We start from the raw sequence: 18,121 nt of genomic DNA, 5'->3' as shown, positions 1-18,121 counted from the left end.
TTTATATATAAGACGCTCCAATAATACAGAGACAATCCCAACAAGCAGACAAACCCCTGTGAGCCAGCATTGGGCGACAGTGGCAAGAAAAACTCTTTTTAAAGGAAGAAACCTTTAGCAGGGAGGAAGACAGGAAACAGAGCACTGTGGAGGATGTTAATGATAATTAATGATTAAATACAAACTGGTGTATAAACACATATTTAATAATATTTCTTTGCAAGCTCCTTTGATTAATAACAAACACATTCAGTACCTTTGTATGTAAGGCATGTTAAGACCTCACACGATTGGATTGTAATGACTCTTCAGTGAATGTTTGTGTGTGTTCTCTGCACTCGTTTGATGTTTCGCCTTCTTGTGGATTTTTTCATTTTTAGAGCTTGTGGTCATTTTTTATTTGTTCCCTCCTTTCTCACCACGTCTTTATCCTGCATCCCACTCCCCGCTCTGATCTCTGTCTCTGCAGATGATGAAGATCGACCCGATCAGTAGACCCATCCCTGTGCAGATACCCAGCCTCTCCCCCCAGCCGCTCCCTCTCTCTCAGACTCCACCATCCCGGACCAGCTTCACTGACAACCTCGTCCCATCTGAGGAGTCCTCCCCGTCACCGCCGTCGCCTCCCGCACTGCCCCCTGTAGCGAGCGTGGCCCATCAGCCGGCTCCTCCCGCCTCATACGTGAAGTACAGCACGCTGGCTCGCCTGCAGAGCCAGAACCAATCCAGAACACAGCAGGCGGGTGCCCCCCCACCCTCGCTTTCCAACTACAACACCCTTCCAGCTGCCTACAGCACCTCCCCTCAGCTACCACCATCTCCTCCCCCTCCTCCTCCACCCACGGCACCAGCGCCGGGCTCAGCCATGGCAGCATTGAAATTTGGCCCTCCAAGCCCATCCGCTCTTCCACCACCACCCCCACTGGAGGAGGAGCTGGCACAGGAGCCCTCCTATCTCCCACCCCCTCCTCCCCCCGAGAGCCCGGATGCCAATGGGTTGCCACCCCCACCACCTCCAGAGCCCATCCCTAGCTCATGCACTCAACTCTCCAACACGGGCCTCCAACAGTTCCTGGCACAGAAGTTTCCCAACATGGTGTATGACTTCAGCCCAGCAGTGCCTGATGATAACTCTCCCCCACCTCCTCCTCCACCTTCCACTGAGCTGTCTCCTCCAACCTCCCTGCAAGGTCTCCGACCTCTGTCACCTAACGCACCACCTCCTGCACCTCCCAAAACCTTCACTGGAGGATTTCCCCCTCTCACTGCTCCCAAACCCTCAGGCCCCTCTTCCCTTCCCATCGCACTCTCACCTGTGTCTCCAACGCAGCCACAAGTTGGACACGGATCATTTAAAAAGCAGCAGAGCTTCTCCACAGGACACTCCCCAAATCAGCCACCTCCCACTCTGCCAAAGCAGCACAGCCTTTCCTCCAAAAATCTTGCCATCTCTCCCTCTTCCACCTCCTCTGCTGTCTCCATTGCAGCTGCTACCTCCTCTTTGGTCAAACAAATTGTCAATCAGTTCCCAGGAAACCCTGCCCCTAACTCCAACATGGAGGGATCCAAGATCGCTGCCCCTCTGTCTCCTCCAGCAGTTAAGGCCAAACCAAAGTGGCAACCTGGCAGTGTCGTGGCTCCACAATCCCCAGAGTTCCCGCCACCTCCTACCGACAGCTCCCTGGGAGAGTTCCCTCCTCCTCCCTCTTCTTCTTCGTCCTCCAAGACAAGTTCGCCCATAAAGAGGTCGCCTTCCTCCTCGTCCACGGGATCCTCCAAACGGGGCCCTCCACCTGCACCTCAGAGAGCCTCCTCTATCCGCTCCAGTTCATCAGGAGAGACCCAGGAGGAGAGGCCCAAGACGGTTGAGAGCCTGGTTAGCAAATTTGGCCAAGCTCCTCAGATGAGCACCTCGTCGAGCTCCTCGTCAGCGACAGGGTCACCTTCTAAAGACTCTTCCTCACTTCCTGCTCCGCTACCCAAACCAGGGAAACTGAATCTGGCGAACCTGCCGCTGGCACTCCAGGGACTGCAGACCGGGCAGCACCACCAGCCGGCTGACTTTCAGTGTCCTCTGCCCCCACCTCCTCCTTCCCAGCCTCCTCACCTCGATTCATCCCCAGACTACTTCCCACCTCCCCCCAGTGACTCTGAGCTCTTTCCTCCTCCTCCTCCTCCCCACCCATCAGATTTTCACCAACCCCCAAAAGTGGCAGTGGTAAACCCCCAGCCCCAGATGCAGTCACACCAACATCCGGCAACCTCCTCCTTATCCTCGTCATCATGGAAACAAGGGTCACTGAAAAAGGGGGCGGTCCTTCCTCCAACACTGAACCGGCGAATGAGCAACACGGCCCAGTACGATAATACAACATCAATGCCCCTCTCACCACCACCTCTATCTCAGACCCCACCCCCATCACTGTCTTCTTATTCCTCCTCACCTGTTCCCCCCACCTCCCCCAAATCAGTCGCTCCAGGCTCCCTGGCACTAAAGTCTCACTTCCTGGAAGACCTAAACCGAACCCTTAAGAGGAAGTCTGTGTCTCGCCACGGCTCGCTTACCTCCTCCCACCTCATATCCTCCTCCAAGATGGAGCTTGTGGGCACCATGGACGACATGGCACTCCTCCCCCCTCCTCCACCTGAGCTCCTGCAGCAACAGCAGCAGCAGGGAGTCCGAGGACACTCTCAGACTTTATCTCGCCACCACGCACACTCCCACTCCGCCAAACACGCCAACATCTCAGGCTATGCAACGCTGCGGCGAGGCCCGCCTCCTGCTCCGCCGAAACGGGACCAAAGCACCAAACTGACCAGTGAGTGGTAAGGGAAGGAGGACGCTGTGGGTGGAGCTTAAAGAACTGAACTCAACAATTTGGTGTAATTGTTCCTGAAGAGAAAATAATTAATGTCTCTCTCCTTATCCGTCTCGCTCCATCCTAAACCATCCACCCTCGGACTCTGAGGAAGTAGCAAGTGTCCTACTCTTAATCTCAGACCCTGATTGTTAATATTAACCTCATTACTCTTATCATTAACAATACATGTTTAATCCAATAAGTATGAAATATGTATATATCTGTATACAAGCGAAGCAGAAAAGTCACCTATCGAGCTTTTTTCACAACGTCTGTGCAGCTTAATTGAAACGCAACAAGAGACAAAGACTTTAACGGCAACAGAGACCTTTTGCTGCAAAACAACAGGTACTGCATGGAGCAGTGGCAGTGATGTTACTGATCAAGGAAGGGAGGGGATCATTGAAGGACGGCACAGTGTGTAAATGTGTATTGTGAACTGAGGGGGGGAGGCAGGCGGGGAGCCCTTAGAGGGAGGTTTGCCATTTATTTCCAACTGTTTTTGTGTGTTTTTATATAAGATTATTTAATACTGGAAAGATATTGTTGTTATAGTTATTTTAAGATTTTAAGACGTGTCCGGAGTGAATGAGTTTGACTGGGGATGGGTCTGCCTTCTTCTAAAGATCTGGGCTGCCAAAACTATTATACAGCCAGTTCCTCTGGGTTTATATTTGGGTCATTTCTAAATAAGTCTCTTTTGTTCCACTCTTAACAAACCGCCAAGTAACTAGCAAACTGTTTAGGGTTAGCTTGCATTTTAGCCACATGTTAAACAAGCCGAGTTTGAGAAACGAGAAGATGCTACTTTTGAAATCAAGTCCCTCCATAGAAAGGAGCAGATGTGAGGTTCATGTTACGTAGGTTCACCAGTTCACCAGTGCTGACTCCCAGGGCGTAAAACCAATCGGTTGAATATCTGCTGATTGAAAACATGTTGTATGTCAGGTAGACATTCAACCAGGGATGCTGGGCACAGATTATAAACAAATTAGGACTGAGATTACATCACACGAGTATATTTGCGCCAGTTGTTTTCTCGTCTTCCCTCTGTAGAGGCCATCGGGATAGACCTGGACTTCTTTTCTCTCAGCTGTCTGTATTTAAGTGTTATGATGAGTCAGGTTCTCTGAGCTCAGCTTTAGTGCTCCAATATCAAAGACGTCCTTTTAATGACAGACACAATCACCACATTTTTGTTGGTGGGCCTCCCTCAATGTTGTAGAGGTCTTCCTGTTAAAAGGAAGTCATCCCCCCCCCGCTGTCACCACTGTCCTCACAGAATATCGTCACACTGTAACGTCTTTGCCCGCACAAGTACAAGGCACTCAGCCACTCGTTTTGGTCCTATTGAATAAAAAGTTCATTCATTAAGTTCATTATGTAAATCCTTGTCATGCTGTGTTTATCAGGTATACTTGTAACTGACAAGTCCTTAGCCGAAGAGCGTTTCACAGTCAGACCTGCCTCTCTTTCATCAAATGTGCTCATGCAGCCAGCTTCAATGGAAATGGGTTAAATGGAAATTATAATGTAGACCAGAGGTCCCCAACCTTTTTTGCTCCACGGACCGGTTTATGCCCGACAATATTTTCGTGGACTGGCCTTTAAGGTGTCGCGGATAAATACAACAAAATAAAACTAGTACCGGTACCGAAAAAAGAAGATTTATTCATAACACACGTGAAAAGACCCAGGAAAACAGAGTTAACGATAAAAACGACAACAAAATGACGCTGAAAACCGATAAAAACCCTGAAAACTATACATTTCACACCTGAGCCTCAACTCTCGCGGCCCGGTACCAAACAACTCACGGACCGGTACCGGTCCGAGGCCCAGGGGTTGGGGACCGCTGATGTAGACTGATGCAGCAATCTCACAGTAAGAAAACCACCCCGCGTGTGACTAATGTTTGAAGTCCTAGCACCAGCTGATGCTAGCCTTCCATGTGTAAGCTGTGTCAGTGTCAGTAATTAGTTTTTTCTGGGTCATGGCTGAGTGAAATTTACATGCTACTTTCCCACTGTGCAAGCTGGGGTCAGGGTGGGGGCGAGATGCAGACAAAGTACATAGAAAAAATCCAAACATGAAATAACCTGGTAAAATATGACAAAGATGCTGCCCAAGCCTAACAGTCCACCAATGAAAGAAGACTGTACGAGTGTGTGTTGTTTTAACTCTTCAGTCACTTTGTTAGTTAGCGAAAGTGTGCGACCACTAAAGTAATCAAACACTAAAGGATATGCTGGGAACAAGTGCCTGAAAAGCAACATGCTAACTGTTAAAAGCATTGTGTTTACATCACGCCCTGACCACCCTAAAGCCTGGACTCGTATGATCTGTGACATACTCACTAGCATCTTTGTGTGACGATGTAGCCAAAAAACACTCATCTCGAGCTTTTATGGGGCAACAACCTGATAGGATGACCGAGAGTAGCACAGCTCTCTGTTGGCCTTAATGTTCCATTGCTGGAACGTGCTTTTGAAAATAACAACAGCTTCTATTAGGACAGGTTCAGGTGCAATTAACTCATAGAACCATGAAATGCACAATTTCACTTTTCTATTTACTTTTGCGCCCCCTGGTGGTGTTTTTTAAAGAGTAGACGGGGCTTCAGTCAACTGCAAGTCTTTTGAGCCCTGTTTAAACAGTAACACTGTTCACACTGAGCCCTGATGTTAACCTTTGGAGTTGAAATATCTATCAGATTAAGGTGACAGCTCTGTGAACTGTTCACCTACAAGATTCACTGGTTGCAGGATCCCACCCACATGTACAAACATTTGGGGTTAACGTTTGGTTAAAATAATATTTTGGGGGCTGTGGGAAATGATTGCGGATATTTTTCAGCACTGCCTGACACGAGGAAAGAGCACCCTGTTAAAAAAATACACTTCTCTGGTGCTAAGAGTGTGGATACAACCCATGACACTAGTCAGCTATCGCAGTTAGCCTTTGTAAGTCAGTAGATAAAGTCACACATGAATGACTCTGTTTTTAGCAACATGTCTTCTGGTAGTAGTCAGAGGGTACATGTGGTTAGAGTAGCAGCAGGACGTTTCAGGTCAGTCAAGTCGTTCGTCTCATCCTTCCACTCTTATAGTTACTGAAACTTGCTCTGTCATTTTTGATAAAGTTTTTAAATCCATTTTCTGATCTTTCTTTTCTATTTCATGTGCCGCTTAACCTCACTCTGTCTCTACCTTCCAGTTTTTAATCCTGAATGAAATGATGAAAATCCTCTGCATGACATGTCACCACCACTGCACCAGCACAGATGCCAAAAATATGATATTCCTGCCCCAGTTTGGCAATCATCTCAGCTTTCAGTTGTTTTCCCCCTCCGGTTTGTAATTATGGTGAGAAAATGGTTTAAGTTTGTTTTAACATTTCAACCACCTGTTTTGTGATATTGTTGGGGAGGTTGGAGGGATTCACCTGAGAGAAATACTTCTATAACCCACTGCCCTGCAGGAAAGTACTCACTCGGTGTGTTTCAGCGACACTCGAGATACAGTTTGACGCTGATTGATGTCTTGAAAATGTCTTGCTCAAGGACACCCAGCAGAGCTGTTTGGTGTCACGACTGCTGTTGCATTTAAAATAAAGGAGAAATGATTCAAACGTGTGCACATCTGAACGTTTGTACACAGGTCTGTAAGCCGTGTTAGTGTGTGGATCCATGTTTCTGGCAAGCTAGCAGAACTCCATCATGAGCATGCCTGTTAGAGGGTAAACTGATGCAACGAAATGCACACAGTGCTGTATGCTTAAAGTGTGTGATATTACATTTATGCTGCAGTCTTTGTTTATAAAACATCCACAAAATGAGTTGATCAAGTTGATCAGCAAAAAGTGTAGTTTGTCTATAGCAGGGGTGGGCAACTCCAGGCCTCGAGTGCTGGTGTCCTGCAGGGGTTTTTTTTGTTTTTAAACCTTTATTGAAAGAAATTCTCATATACAAAACAAGTCAAGGAAACAGAGCAGAATTGTAACAATTTACATTATAAAGATGGTGAAGCAAGTCATAACTTTACTGGGAGAAAATAAAAGTTTCTACGGTAAAATAATAAGGAATATGGACCTTTTGACACAAGCAGGAACATTAGAATAGCAAGTACTTTGTGATTTTACAGCATAGTACAGCAGTCTTTTTATTCATATTTGAAATAAGCTTGAGTGACTTAAAATATTGACAAAAGTAATTCAAGAAGATGGTAAACAGAGGAGAGGCATCTTCCACTTACATGAATGAATAAAATACACAGCACTATTACAAAACTGACAACATCTGAGATTTCAGAGTCCAGGTTGTCCATAAAGTAAAGAACATCCTTAGATGTGAAGGAAGGTGTATTGGAAAATCTGAGTGAAACCCAACAGAGTATTTCAAACCAAAAAGCATCAACATACTGACAAGTGAAAAATAGATGCTCTAATGTTTCTGGATCGGAAGAACAGAAAAGAGTCGGCCTCTAAATTAAACCTTTTATACAGGAGTTCTCCAACTGGATAAATGTCAGATAAGAAGTGTTTCTTTCATTTTAGGCACAGGTGGCTACTTTAGGTAAAAAGAAAATGACTTTTCTTTCAACGTGTTATCGAGGTCATGTCTGACATTGACATTATAGTTACAGAATACTGTTTGCTTACAGGTATTAGAGATTAAATTGTTTGTCCTTTATTGAGGTATTACCTATCGTCAGTGAAGGTGAGCATGTTCTTATTAGTGAAATCTTTCAAGTATTCACGATAAGATTTAACAGTGGTGTGGGTATCGCTTTACAAACATTATAATTATTAAATGAAACGTCTATTTTATATTTATCAATAAATTCTTCATAAGATAGCAAGTTTCTGTTTTTATCAAGCAGATCAACAACAAACACACACCGCTATCATACCAGTCTGATTTAAATAAGGACTCTTATTGATGACTATGACCCTGTTATTCCACAACACAGAATTGCGGGTGAAAATTAGTTTCCCAAAATTCAAAGCTTGCTTATAGAAACTAGACAACTTAAAAGGAATCTTAAACATTTCAAAATCACATCTGAGCATAAAATCTACCCCGAGCTTATTAAAGAGTTTGTTTGGATTATAGCACCACATAGATTGAGGGAAATGCAGTCGTTCATCCATCTGAGCCTGAACGCAGCAATAATGGATTCAAAGTCTAAAGCTTTCAAGCCCCTGTTTTCATAGTCTTTAACTAATTGTGATTTGCGTATATAATGTGTTTTATTTTTCCAGATAAAGCTGAATATAATGGAATTGGACAGTTTAATCATTTTTGCAGATGTAAAAATTGAATAACAGGGGTATATGAGTCTTGAGAGTCCTTCTGCTTTAGACAGTAAGATACGACCTAATATGGACAAATCAAATGTTAGCCAATGATTAAATATTTTTTAACTACATTTAATCTAGGAGTTATGTTATTATTCTCTCCATCCTTAATATTTTTACTGATTATTAAACCAAGGTATTTTACCTCCTCTTTTACTGGAATATTGTTAATAGTATTTTGATTACAGCTGTGTACAGCTAAGATTTCACATTTTTTAAGGTTTAGTGTTAAGCCGGATGCTTTGAGAATGAAAGGATTTTATTAATTGCAATAGAGACCATATTTACATTCTTTAGAAATAAGGCCGTGTCATCAGCAAATTTTAAATTCTTTATCAAGAATGTTTATTCCTTCCAGATCTGAAGAGAGTTTGATATAAATGGCATTTCGGCTGCAACAATAAACAATAACGGGCTAATAGGGCATTACTATTAGCCACGATTCATTTTAAAACTATTAGAAAACCCTTGATCGAGTGCAATACTACTTGTTATATCTTTGCACAACATTTTCACTACACTAACAAATCTGGGACCAAAACCCACAGACTCCAGAGCTTTAAACAAAAAATTATGCTCCAAAGAATCAAAAGCTTTAAAGAAATCAGGAAATAAGGCTATCATTAGGAATTAAATAATTGTAATCCAACATATCTAATACTAAACGGGTATGATGGTGGATATGACGTCCTTTTATAAAGGCTGACTGTGTCTCGTCTATTATTTGAGTTATTCCTGTTTTTAATCTGTTGGCATAAACATGAGCTAACTTGCATAAACTAGTCCTTGTTTGGTTTAGGAAGTAAAGAAATTATTCCTCGTTTCATAGTTGGAGAAAGCATGTGATCATTTATACATTCATTAAATACCTCTAGTAATCTTTAATGTCACAATGTCTGTAAAATTCAATTGTGATTCTGTCGGGACCTGGTGATTTACCACTCGCCATTTGGGAAACAGCAGCATCCAATTCAGCCAAAGTGATTTCAGACTCATTGAGAATTTTAAAGTACGTATCAATTTGAGGATTTTTCCCCGGATAGAACTAAAAAAAGAATTGGTTTCTGAACTGGAATAATTTGTAGTGTAGAGGGCTGAATAGAAATATTAATATAATTGTTTATTAATATAGTTTTTGATAGTCTGTTGGTCCAACAACAACAACGACAATCCATTTAGCCCTTGAACTAATGAAGGCACATTTTGCTTTGTCTATATAAAGTTCATCTGTACTACATCTGGTTTAGTTCTGTAGAGTTTTCCTCTGTCAGACATGATATGTCTGTATTCATATAGCACTTTACTAGTCCCTAAGGACCCCAAAGCACTTTACATATCCAGTCATCCACCCATTCACACACACATTCACACACTGGTGATGGCAGCTACATTGTAGCCACAGCCACCCTGGGGCGCACTGACAGAGGCGAGGCTGCCGGACACTGGCGCCACCGGGCCCTCTGACCACCACCAGTAGGCAACGGGTGAAGTGTCTTGCCCAAGGACACAACGACCGAGACTGTCCAAGCCGGGGCTCGAACTGGCAACCTTCGAATTACAAGGCGAACTCCCAACTCTTGAGCCACGATCGCCCATAAGACCTACAGTTCAAAATAGCACCCCTCTGACAGAAAACCCATCTGTTCTCTGATTGGATTGTTAAATTTGTGATTGACATGACATTGACCAATCAGCTGAAAGGAAGAAAAATAGGGTCAAAATTCATACTTATAACTTGAAACTAGAGTGCAGTTTCACACATATTTTTGGCTAAGTCCACACACAAATCTTTTTACACATACAAAACTGATTTACAAGTACAAAATATTTATGACCACAATTTGAGCCCATAAGTTCCTTTTGCTTTGCTTCTTATATTGATTTTTATGCTGATTTTTTCCCTTTTTTCCGTGTGAGCTTACCTGCGATAACTTCTGGACACTTGTAGATCATTAGGACTAGAGTGTTCTTAACAGAAACAGCAACATTTTATGGTTACCTTATCCTCAGCGCTCCGTGTGTCTGTGGCCTAGACACAGCTGAAGCCTGATTACAGCGTCTGGGCACCGAGCAGCCTCAATAGCCTGGAAAGGTGCTAACCGCTAGGCTAACTAGCAACAAGATGCCTTCCCTCTCCACAGATGACTACCACAGCCTCCTGCAGAAGATTGCAGTACTGGAGACAAAAATTCATCGCTTAGAAGTAAACGTGGAGGTAAATGGACTGTGTGGAAATGAAACAACCTTGCCTTTGATTCAAAACAATGGCGATGAGCAAGCTAGTACATAGCTAAGGAGCACAGATAACATGACCAAGAAAGTAGACTCTGTGCATTATTATAAATCCTCAAGTGATAATCCCCCCTTAGACTGTCTTGGTGCAAAACCAAGACATAAATCATGTCTCCTGGAAGGGGGAGGACGTATCACAGGCAGGGCACAGCGAGCTGAAATCTCTGAAACCGACTGGCCTTCACTTCCTACGAGACAGAGAAGCTCTTCTACCCCTATATACGGGAGGAAACAGGACTGGACAACCGTGAATAGGAAGGTTAACAACAAACCTCCAAAACAACTGAATGTGAAACTGCAGAACAGATTTGCTCCACTATCAAAGGACCCTGGATCTATATCGGACAACCATCCATCTAAAAGCAGCGAAATAAGGTCTGAAAATCTGTTGAAAAGTGAAAGGCCACAGGGAAAGCTAAAGGCTAGGCCTGAAACTCTGATTGTGGGTGACTCTGCCGTAAAGGATGTACAAAGGATGTGCGGTAAGAACACTAAAGTCCTCTGCTTTCCTAACGATATGGTCAACAACCTGAAGGAGAGAATTCTTCAAATTGCAGATGAATATCCAACTGTGACAAACATTGTTCTGCATACAGGGTCAAACGATGTGTCCAAACAACAGTCGGAGGTTCTGAAACGGGACTTTACTGGATTATTAAATACTGTAAACTCTCTGAATGCAGCTGTATTCATCAGTGGACCTGTACCGCCGGTCAGAGGAGGAGACGAGAGATTCAGCAGGTTGTTTACACTGAATAAATGGCTTATATCAGCATGTGCTGACCACTCAGTGCACTTTATCGACAACTTTAATATTTTTTGGGAACGCAGGCATCTGTTCAAAGCAAATGGATTTAATTTTAACAAGTCAGGGGTGAAACTGTTCACCTCCAACTTGTTTTATTCCATACGTCATCCATCCGTGCTTGGTGCCAAGGCTGAGATAAACGAGGAGTTATCTCATAAAGAGGAACAAACAGTACTCCAAGAACAGACAAAGCCCAGCAGAAACCTTGAGGAGGAGCTCCATTTGCCCCCACCCGGGAAGAGCCTCAGAAAGGAGAGACATCTAAGGCAAGAAGAGGGGTCCCTATTTGCCTCCAACTCTCTCAACAACACCAACGACCAGGACAAGGGACCTCGACCTTCCCCAGTCCCCCAAACCCCTGACAGGCCATCACCCTCCTCCCCCTCCCTTTCTCCCTCCTCCCCACACCTGAAATTCACTGAGGAGATGATGGAGCGGGTCAATGCTGGGCTCAGATCTACCCCCCGTCCCAATCCCTTTTTGTCCCCCATAAACCCCCCACCAGAGCGGCCAAAGGTTCGCCATCGAGCCCCACCCTCAACAGAGCAATCGAAGTCACATTGCCCAGCCTCGCCCCCCTTAGTTCCTCTTCATGCCCTGTCTCCGCAGTCTGATGCGTGATGTGTGAAGGGTCCGGGCTGTGAGGATTATGGCAGTGATGACTTTTCCCAGGAGAAGCTGGGACCCTGTTTACTAGAAGGTTTTAAAATTTCTGTACTTTTAGGTGACAGGAGACATGTGGCCTGGTCAAAACACAGAGAGCTGCACTCTAAAAGATCTTTAAACATAGTAAACATACCTTGTGTGCCACAGACTGCTCCCAAACACGAGGGGACAAGTAATACCTCTAAAACACTTAAGTTGGCTTTATTAAACATTAGATCTCTAGCTGGGAAAACATTTTTAATTAATGATTTAATCACTGAGCACAGCCTTGATTTTATGTTTTTAACTGAAACTTGGTTGGACCAAAGTAACAGTGGAGCTGTTCTCATCGAGACGACCCCTCCTAACTACAGTTTTATCAGTGAGGTCAGGGTGAGCAGGAGAGGAGGAGGGGTTGCTGTCTTATTTAATGAATCATTTCAATGTAAGCAGCTATCTCCTGGAAGTTTTCAGTCTTGCCTTGCCTTTTGAATTTCAGTCTTTTGAAACAAACAAACAAAACAGTATATAAAATCAAAACAGATAAAATCAGAACAGTAGATAAAATCAGTAGTTAAATGTAAGTTTTGAAATTTAAGCTTAAAGTGTGGATTTGGTGCTTTATTCAAATGCAGCTGAGAACAGGTGAGTCTTCAACCTGGATTTAAATAAACTGAGTGTTTCAGCTGATCTGAGGCTTTCTGGGAGTTTGTTCCAGATATAAGGAGCATAAAAGCTGAATGCAGCTTCTCCGTGTCTGGTTCTGACTCTGGGAACTGATAAAAGACCGGATCCAGATGACCTGAGGGATCTGGATGGTTCATACTGGGTCAGGAGGTCATTGATGTATTTTGGTCCTAAACCATTCAGAGCTTTATAGGCCAGCATCAGAACTTTAAAGTCTATCCTCTGACGGACAGGCAGCCAGTGTAAGGACCTCAGAGCTGGACTGATGTGGTCCACTTTTTTGGTCTTAGTGAGGACTCGAGCAGCAGAGTTCTGAATGAGCTGTAGTTGTCTGACTGATTTTTTAGGTAGACCTGTAAAGATGCTGTTACAGTAATCAAGCCTACTAAAGATGAATGCATGGACTAGTTTTTCCAGGTCCTGTTGAGACATCAGATCTTTTATCCTTGATATATTCTTGAGGTGATAGTAAGCTGACTTTGTTATTGTCTTAATGTGTTTTTCTAAGTTGAGGTCTGCATCCATCACTACACCCAAATTTCTCGCCTGGTTTGTGGTTTTTAGATGTATAGATTGAAGTTCTCTGGTGACCTGTAATCGTTTTTCTTTGGCGCCAAAGACTATTACCTCAGTTTTGTTTTTGTTTAGCTGGAGAAAATTGTGGCACAACCAGTCATTGATTTCCTCAATGCATTTACCAAGAGCCTGTACAGGGCCTCGGTCTCCTGGTGACATTGTGATATATATTTGTGTGTCATCTGCATAGCTATGATAGTTTATTTTGTTGTTCTTTATAATCTGTGCCAGTGGGAGCATGTAGATGTTAAACAGAAGGGGTCCCAAGATGGAACCTTGGGGAACTCCACATGTGATACTTGTCTGCTCAGATGTGAAGTTACCTATTGATACAAAGTATTTCCTGTTTTCTACGTATGTTTTGAACCAGTTTAGTACAGTTCCTGAAAGACCTGTCCAGTTCTCCAGTCGTTTGAGTAATATGTTGTGGTCAACTGTATCAAATGCTGCACTGAGATCCAGTAAAACTAGGACTGACATTTTTCCACTGTCTGTATTCAGACATATGTCATTAAACACTTTGGTCAGAGCGGTTTCAGTGCTGTGGTTCTGTCTAAAACCTGACTGGAAGGCATCGTAGCAATTATTCTGTTTTAAGAAGTAACTGAGCTGTTGAGAAACTGCTTTTTCAATGATCTTACTTAAAAACGGGAGATTTGAGATCGGCCTGTAGTTGTTCATTTGTGTCTTGTCAAGATTGTCCTTTTTCAGTATAGGTTTGATTACAGCAGTTTTTAGTGATTCTGGAAACACACCTGATAATAAAGAAAAGTTGACGATCTGTAACAGGTCTGACTCTAAAGTCTTTGAGACCTTTTTGAAAAAACTTGTTGGCAGGACATCTAAACAGCAGGAGGAGGAGTTCAGTTTACCTAAGATGTCCTCCAGGTCTTTGCTGTTAATAGGTTGAAACTGTTTCATGGTGTTTAAACAGTTTTTTGGTGGACACAGTACATATCCTGGATCTGCTGTTGATGTACCAATTGCTTGTCTAATCTTTTGGATTTTTTCAGTGAAGAATTTGGCAAAGTCATTGCAGGCCATGGTCGAATGAAGTTCAGCTGCCACTGACACAGGAGGGTTTGTTAGCCTGTCAACTGTAGAAAATAAGACCCGAGCATTATGGCTGTTTTTAGTGATGATGTCAGAGAAGTAGGACCTCCTTGCATTCCTCAGTTGTAAATTATAATTGTGAAGTTTCTCTTTATAAATGTCATAATGAACCTGGAGGTTTGTTTTTCTCCATCTGCGCTCAGCTTTCCTACACTCTCTTTTTTCATTTTTCACCAGTGTGGAGTTTCTCCATGGAGACTTTTTCCTTCCAGAGATAACCTTCACCTTAATGGGAGCAATAGTGTCCATTACATTTAACATGTTAGCATTGAAGCTATTGACGAGTTCATTGACTGACCCTCTGGGCAGGTCAGGTGTTAATGGGAAGACCTGGTTAAAAATTGCACTACTGTGTTCAGTTATACACCGTTTTGTGATCACTGTTGTTGATATATTTGTGTGGGCTGAGATTTTACTTTCAAAGAAAACACAGTAATGATCAGACAGGCCCACATCAGACACAGTAACCTTTGAAATGCTCAGGCCTTTGGAGATCAGTAGGTCAAGAGTGTGTCCTCTATTATGTGTGGCCTCTGTTACATGCTGAGTCAGCCCAAAGTTGCCCAGAGTGTTACTCAGGTCTTTAGTCCCTTTGTCCTGAGGGTTGTCCACATGGATGTTAAAATCCCCAGCAATAATTACACAGTCAAAATCAACACAGATCACAGACAGCAGTTCACTGAGGTCATTAAAAAAGTCTGTGCAGTATTTGGGAGGCCTGTAAACATTAAGAAACACAACTTTGGATGGGGCCTTCAGCTGTAAAGCCACATATTCAAAAGACTGAAAACTTCCAGGAGATAGCTGCTTACATTGAAATGATTCATTAAATAAGACAGCAACCCCTCCTCCTCTCCTGCTCGCCCTGGCCTCACTGATAAAACTGTAGTTAGGAGGGGTCGTCTCGATGAGAACAGCTCCACTGTTACTTTGGTCCAACCAAGTTTCAGTTAAAAACATAAAATCAAGGCTGTGCTCAGTGATTAAATCATTAATTAAAAATGTTTTCCCAGCTAGAGATCTAATGTTTAATAAAGCCAACTTAAGTGTTTTAGAGGTATTACTTGTCCCCTCGTGTTTGGGAGCAGTCTGTGGCACACAAGGTATGTTTACTATGTTTAAAGATCTTTTAGAGTGCAGCTCTCTGTGTTTTGACCAGGCCACATGTCTCCTGTCACCTAAAAGTACAGAAATTTTAAAACCTTCTAGTAAACAGGGTCCCAGCTTCTCCTGGGAAAAGTCATCACTGCCATAATCCTCACAGCCCGGACCCTTCACACATCACGCATCAGACTGCGGAGACAGAGCATGAAGAGGAACTAAGGGGGGCGAGGCTGGGCAATGTGACTTCGATTGCTCTGTTGAGGGTGGGGCTCGATGGCGAACCTTTGGCCGCTCTGGTGGGGGGTTTATGGGGGACAAAAAGGGATTGGGACGGGGGGTAGATCTGAGCCCAGCATTGACCCGCTCCATCATCTCCTCAGTGAATTTCAGGTGTGGGGAGGAGGGAGAAAGGGAGGGGGAGGAGGGTGATGGCCTGTCAGGGGTTTGGGGGACTGGGGAAGGTCGTGGTCCCTGGTCCTGGTCGTTGGTGTTGTTGAGAGAGTTGGAGGCAAATAGGGACCCCTCTTCTTGCCTTAGATGTCTCTCCTTTCTGAGGCTCTTCCTCAGATGCCATGGATGTCTCTCCTTTCTGAGGCTCTTCCCGGGTGGGGGCAAATGGAGCTCCTCCTCAAGGTTTCTGCTGGGCTTTGTCTGTTCTTGGAGTACTGTTTGTTCCTCTTTATGAGATAACTCCTCGTTTATCTCAGCCTTGGCACCAAGCACGGATGGATGACGTATGGAATAAAACAAGTTGGAGGTGAACAGTTTCACCCCTGACTTGTTAAAATTAAATCCATTTGCTTTGAACAGATGCCTGCGTTCCCAAAAAATATTAAAGTTGTCGATAAAGTGCACTGAGTGGTCAGCACATGCTGATATAAGCCATTTATTCAGTGTAAACAACCTGCTGAATCTCTCGTCTCCTCCTCTGACCGGCGGTACAGGTCCACTGATGAATACAGCTGCATTCAGAGAGTTTACAGTATTTAATAATCCAGTAAAGTCCCGTTTCAGAACCTCCGACTGTTGTTTGGACACATCGTTTGACCCTGTATGCAGAACAATGTTTGTCACAGTTGGATATTCATCTGCAATTTGAAGAATTCTCTCCTTCAGGTTGTTGACCATATCGTTAGGAAAGCAGAGGACTTTAGTGTTCTTACCGCACATCCTTTGTACATCCTTTACGGCAGAGTCACCCACAATCAGAGTTTCAGGCCTAGCCTTTAGCTTTCCCTGTGGCCTTTCACTTTTCAACAGATTTTCAGACCTTATTTCGCTGCTTTTAGATGGATGGTTGTCCGATATAGATCCAGGGTCCTTTGATAGTGGAGCAAATCTGTTCTGCAGTTTCACATTCAGTTGTTTTGGAGGTTTGTTGTTAACCTTCCTATTCACGGTTGTCCAGTCCTGTTTCCTCCCGTATATAGGGGTAGAAGAGCTTCTCTGTCTCGTAGGAAGTGAAGGCCAGTCGGTTTCAGAGATTTCAGCTCGCTGTGCCCTGCCTGTGATACGTCCTCCCCCTTCCAGGAGACATGATTTATGTCTTGGTTTTGCACCAAGACAGTCTAAGGGGGGATTATCACTTGAGGATTTATAATAATGCACAGAGTCTACTTTCTTGGTCATGTTATCTGTGCTCCTTAGCTGTGTACTAGCTTGCTCATCGCCATTGTTTTGAATCAAAGGCAAGGTTGTTTCATTTCCACACAGTCCATTTACCTCCACGTTTACTTCTAAGCGATGAATTTTTGTCTCCAGTACTGCAATCTTCTGCAGGAGGCTGTGGTAGTCATCTGTGGAGAGGGAAGGCATCTTGTTGCTAGTTAGCCTAGCGGTTAGCACCTTTCCAGGCTATTGAGGCTGCTCGGTGCCCAGACGCTGTAATCAGGCTTCAGCTGTGTCTAGGCCACAGACACACGGAGCGCTGAGGATAAGGTAACCATAAAATGTTGCTGTTTCTGTTAAGAACACTCTAGTCCTAATGATCTACAAGTGTCCAGAAGTTATCGCAGGTAAGCTCACACGGAAAAAAGGGAAAAAATCAGCATAAAAATCAATATAAGAAGCAAAGCAAAAGGAACTTATGGGCTCAAATTGTGGTCATAAATATTTTGTACTTGTAAATCAGTTTTGTATGTGTAAAAAGATTTGTGTGTGGACTTAGCCAAAAATATGTGTGAAACTGCACTCTAGTTTCAAGTTATAAGTATGAATTTTGACCCTATTTTTCTTCCTTTCAGCTGATTGGTCAATGTCATGTCAATCACAAATTTAACAATCAAATCAGAGAATAGATGGGTTTTCTTTCAGAGGGGTGCTATTTTGTTGTTTGTTTGTTTGTTAATTAGTTAGTTAGTTTATTTGCTTGTTTTAATCAATTTTAAATCATGCTTTTTATTTGTTCTTGTTTCTAATGTCTCTGTAAAGCACTTTGAATCACCTTGTTGTTGAATTGTGCTATACAAATAAACTTGCCTTGCCTTGCCTTTTGAATTTGATGGCACCAACATAAAACATTGAGGAGAGCCGTGTTTAGCATAGTGTAGGACCCACCCGTCTTTAACATCTGAGAACAGCCGTCGCCTGGTGTTTGATGATGTAGACAGTTTTTTGCAGCTTGGTGAACCTCTGCCAATCTTTCTCTCTGAGAAACTGTGTATGCTCAGTCATGTTA

At 43.5% G+C, this 18,121-nt stretch overlaps 3 protein-coding genes across 5 annotated transcripts in view; 2 read left to right on the top strand and 1 right to left on the bottom strand.

Moving 5' to 3' along the window:
• The window catches only part of raph1a (Ras association (RalGDS/AF-6) and pleckstrin homology domains 1a), a 79,328-nt gene extending 72,723 nt beyond the window's left edge, over nt 1-6,605 (top strand). For 2 of the 3 annotated variants that reach the window (XM_085385421.1, XM_085385420.1), the window contains one exon: nt 470-6,605. In XM_085385421.1, coding sequence (XP_085241547.1) covers nt 470-2,830 — 2,361 coding nt within the window. In that variant the 3' untranslated portion in view covers nt 2,831-6,605. The remainder of the gene's footprint in view (nt 1-469) is intronic. The other variant, XM_085385422.1, reaches the window with a different exon arrangement.
• Nucleotides 6,606-10,096: 3,491 nt separating this feature from the next.
• On the top strand, nt 10,097-12,422 carry LOC146650326 (uncharacterized). Its single transcript, XM_085385418.1, has 2 exons — nt 10,097-10,993; nt 11,108-12,422. The coding sequence occupies exons 1-2, from the start codon at nt 10,528-10,530 to the stop codon at nt 11,938-11,940; spliced, it is 1,299 nt and encodes a 432-aa protein (XP_085241544.1). The 5' UTR covers nt 10,097-10,527; the 3' UTR covers nt 11,941-12,422.
• Nucleotides 12,423-14,755: 2,333 nt separating this feature from the next.
• Nucleotides 14,756-17,504, bottom strand: LOC146650325 (uncharacterized). The gene is made up of 2 exons (XM_085384652.1): nt 16,608-17,504; nt 14,756-16,493 (listed from the first exon to the last, which is right to left on the bottom strand). Exons 1-2 carry the CDS (start codon nt 17,257-17,259, stop codon nt 15,622-15,624), a joined length of 1,524 nt encoding a protein of 507 aa, XP_085240778.1. The 5' UTR covers nt 17,260-17,504; the 3' UTR covers nt 14,756-15,621.
• Between the last annotated feature and the right edge of the window lie 617 nt (nt 17,505-18,121).

This window comes from Rhamphochromis longiceps, linkage group LG16, assembly GCF_057381845.1.
Source record: "Rhamphochromis longiceps isolate RC_006_pf linkage group LG16, R_longiceps_female_GT1.1, whole genome shotgun sequence".
Classification (NCBI taxonomy): Eukaryota; Metazoa; Chordata; class Actinopteri; order Cichliformes; family Cichlidae; genus Rhamphochromis; species Rhamphochromis longiceps.
Note: the sequence above shows the minus strand (reverse complement) of the source record. Positions and strands in the feature narration are given on the sequence as shown.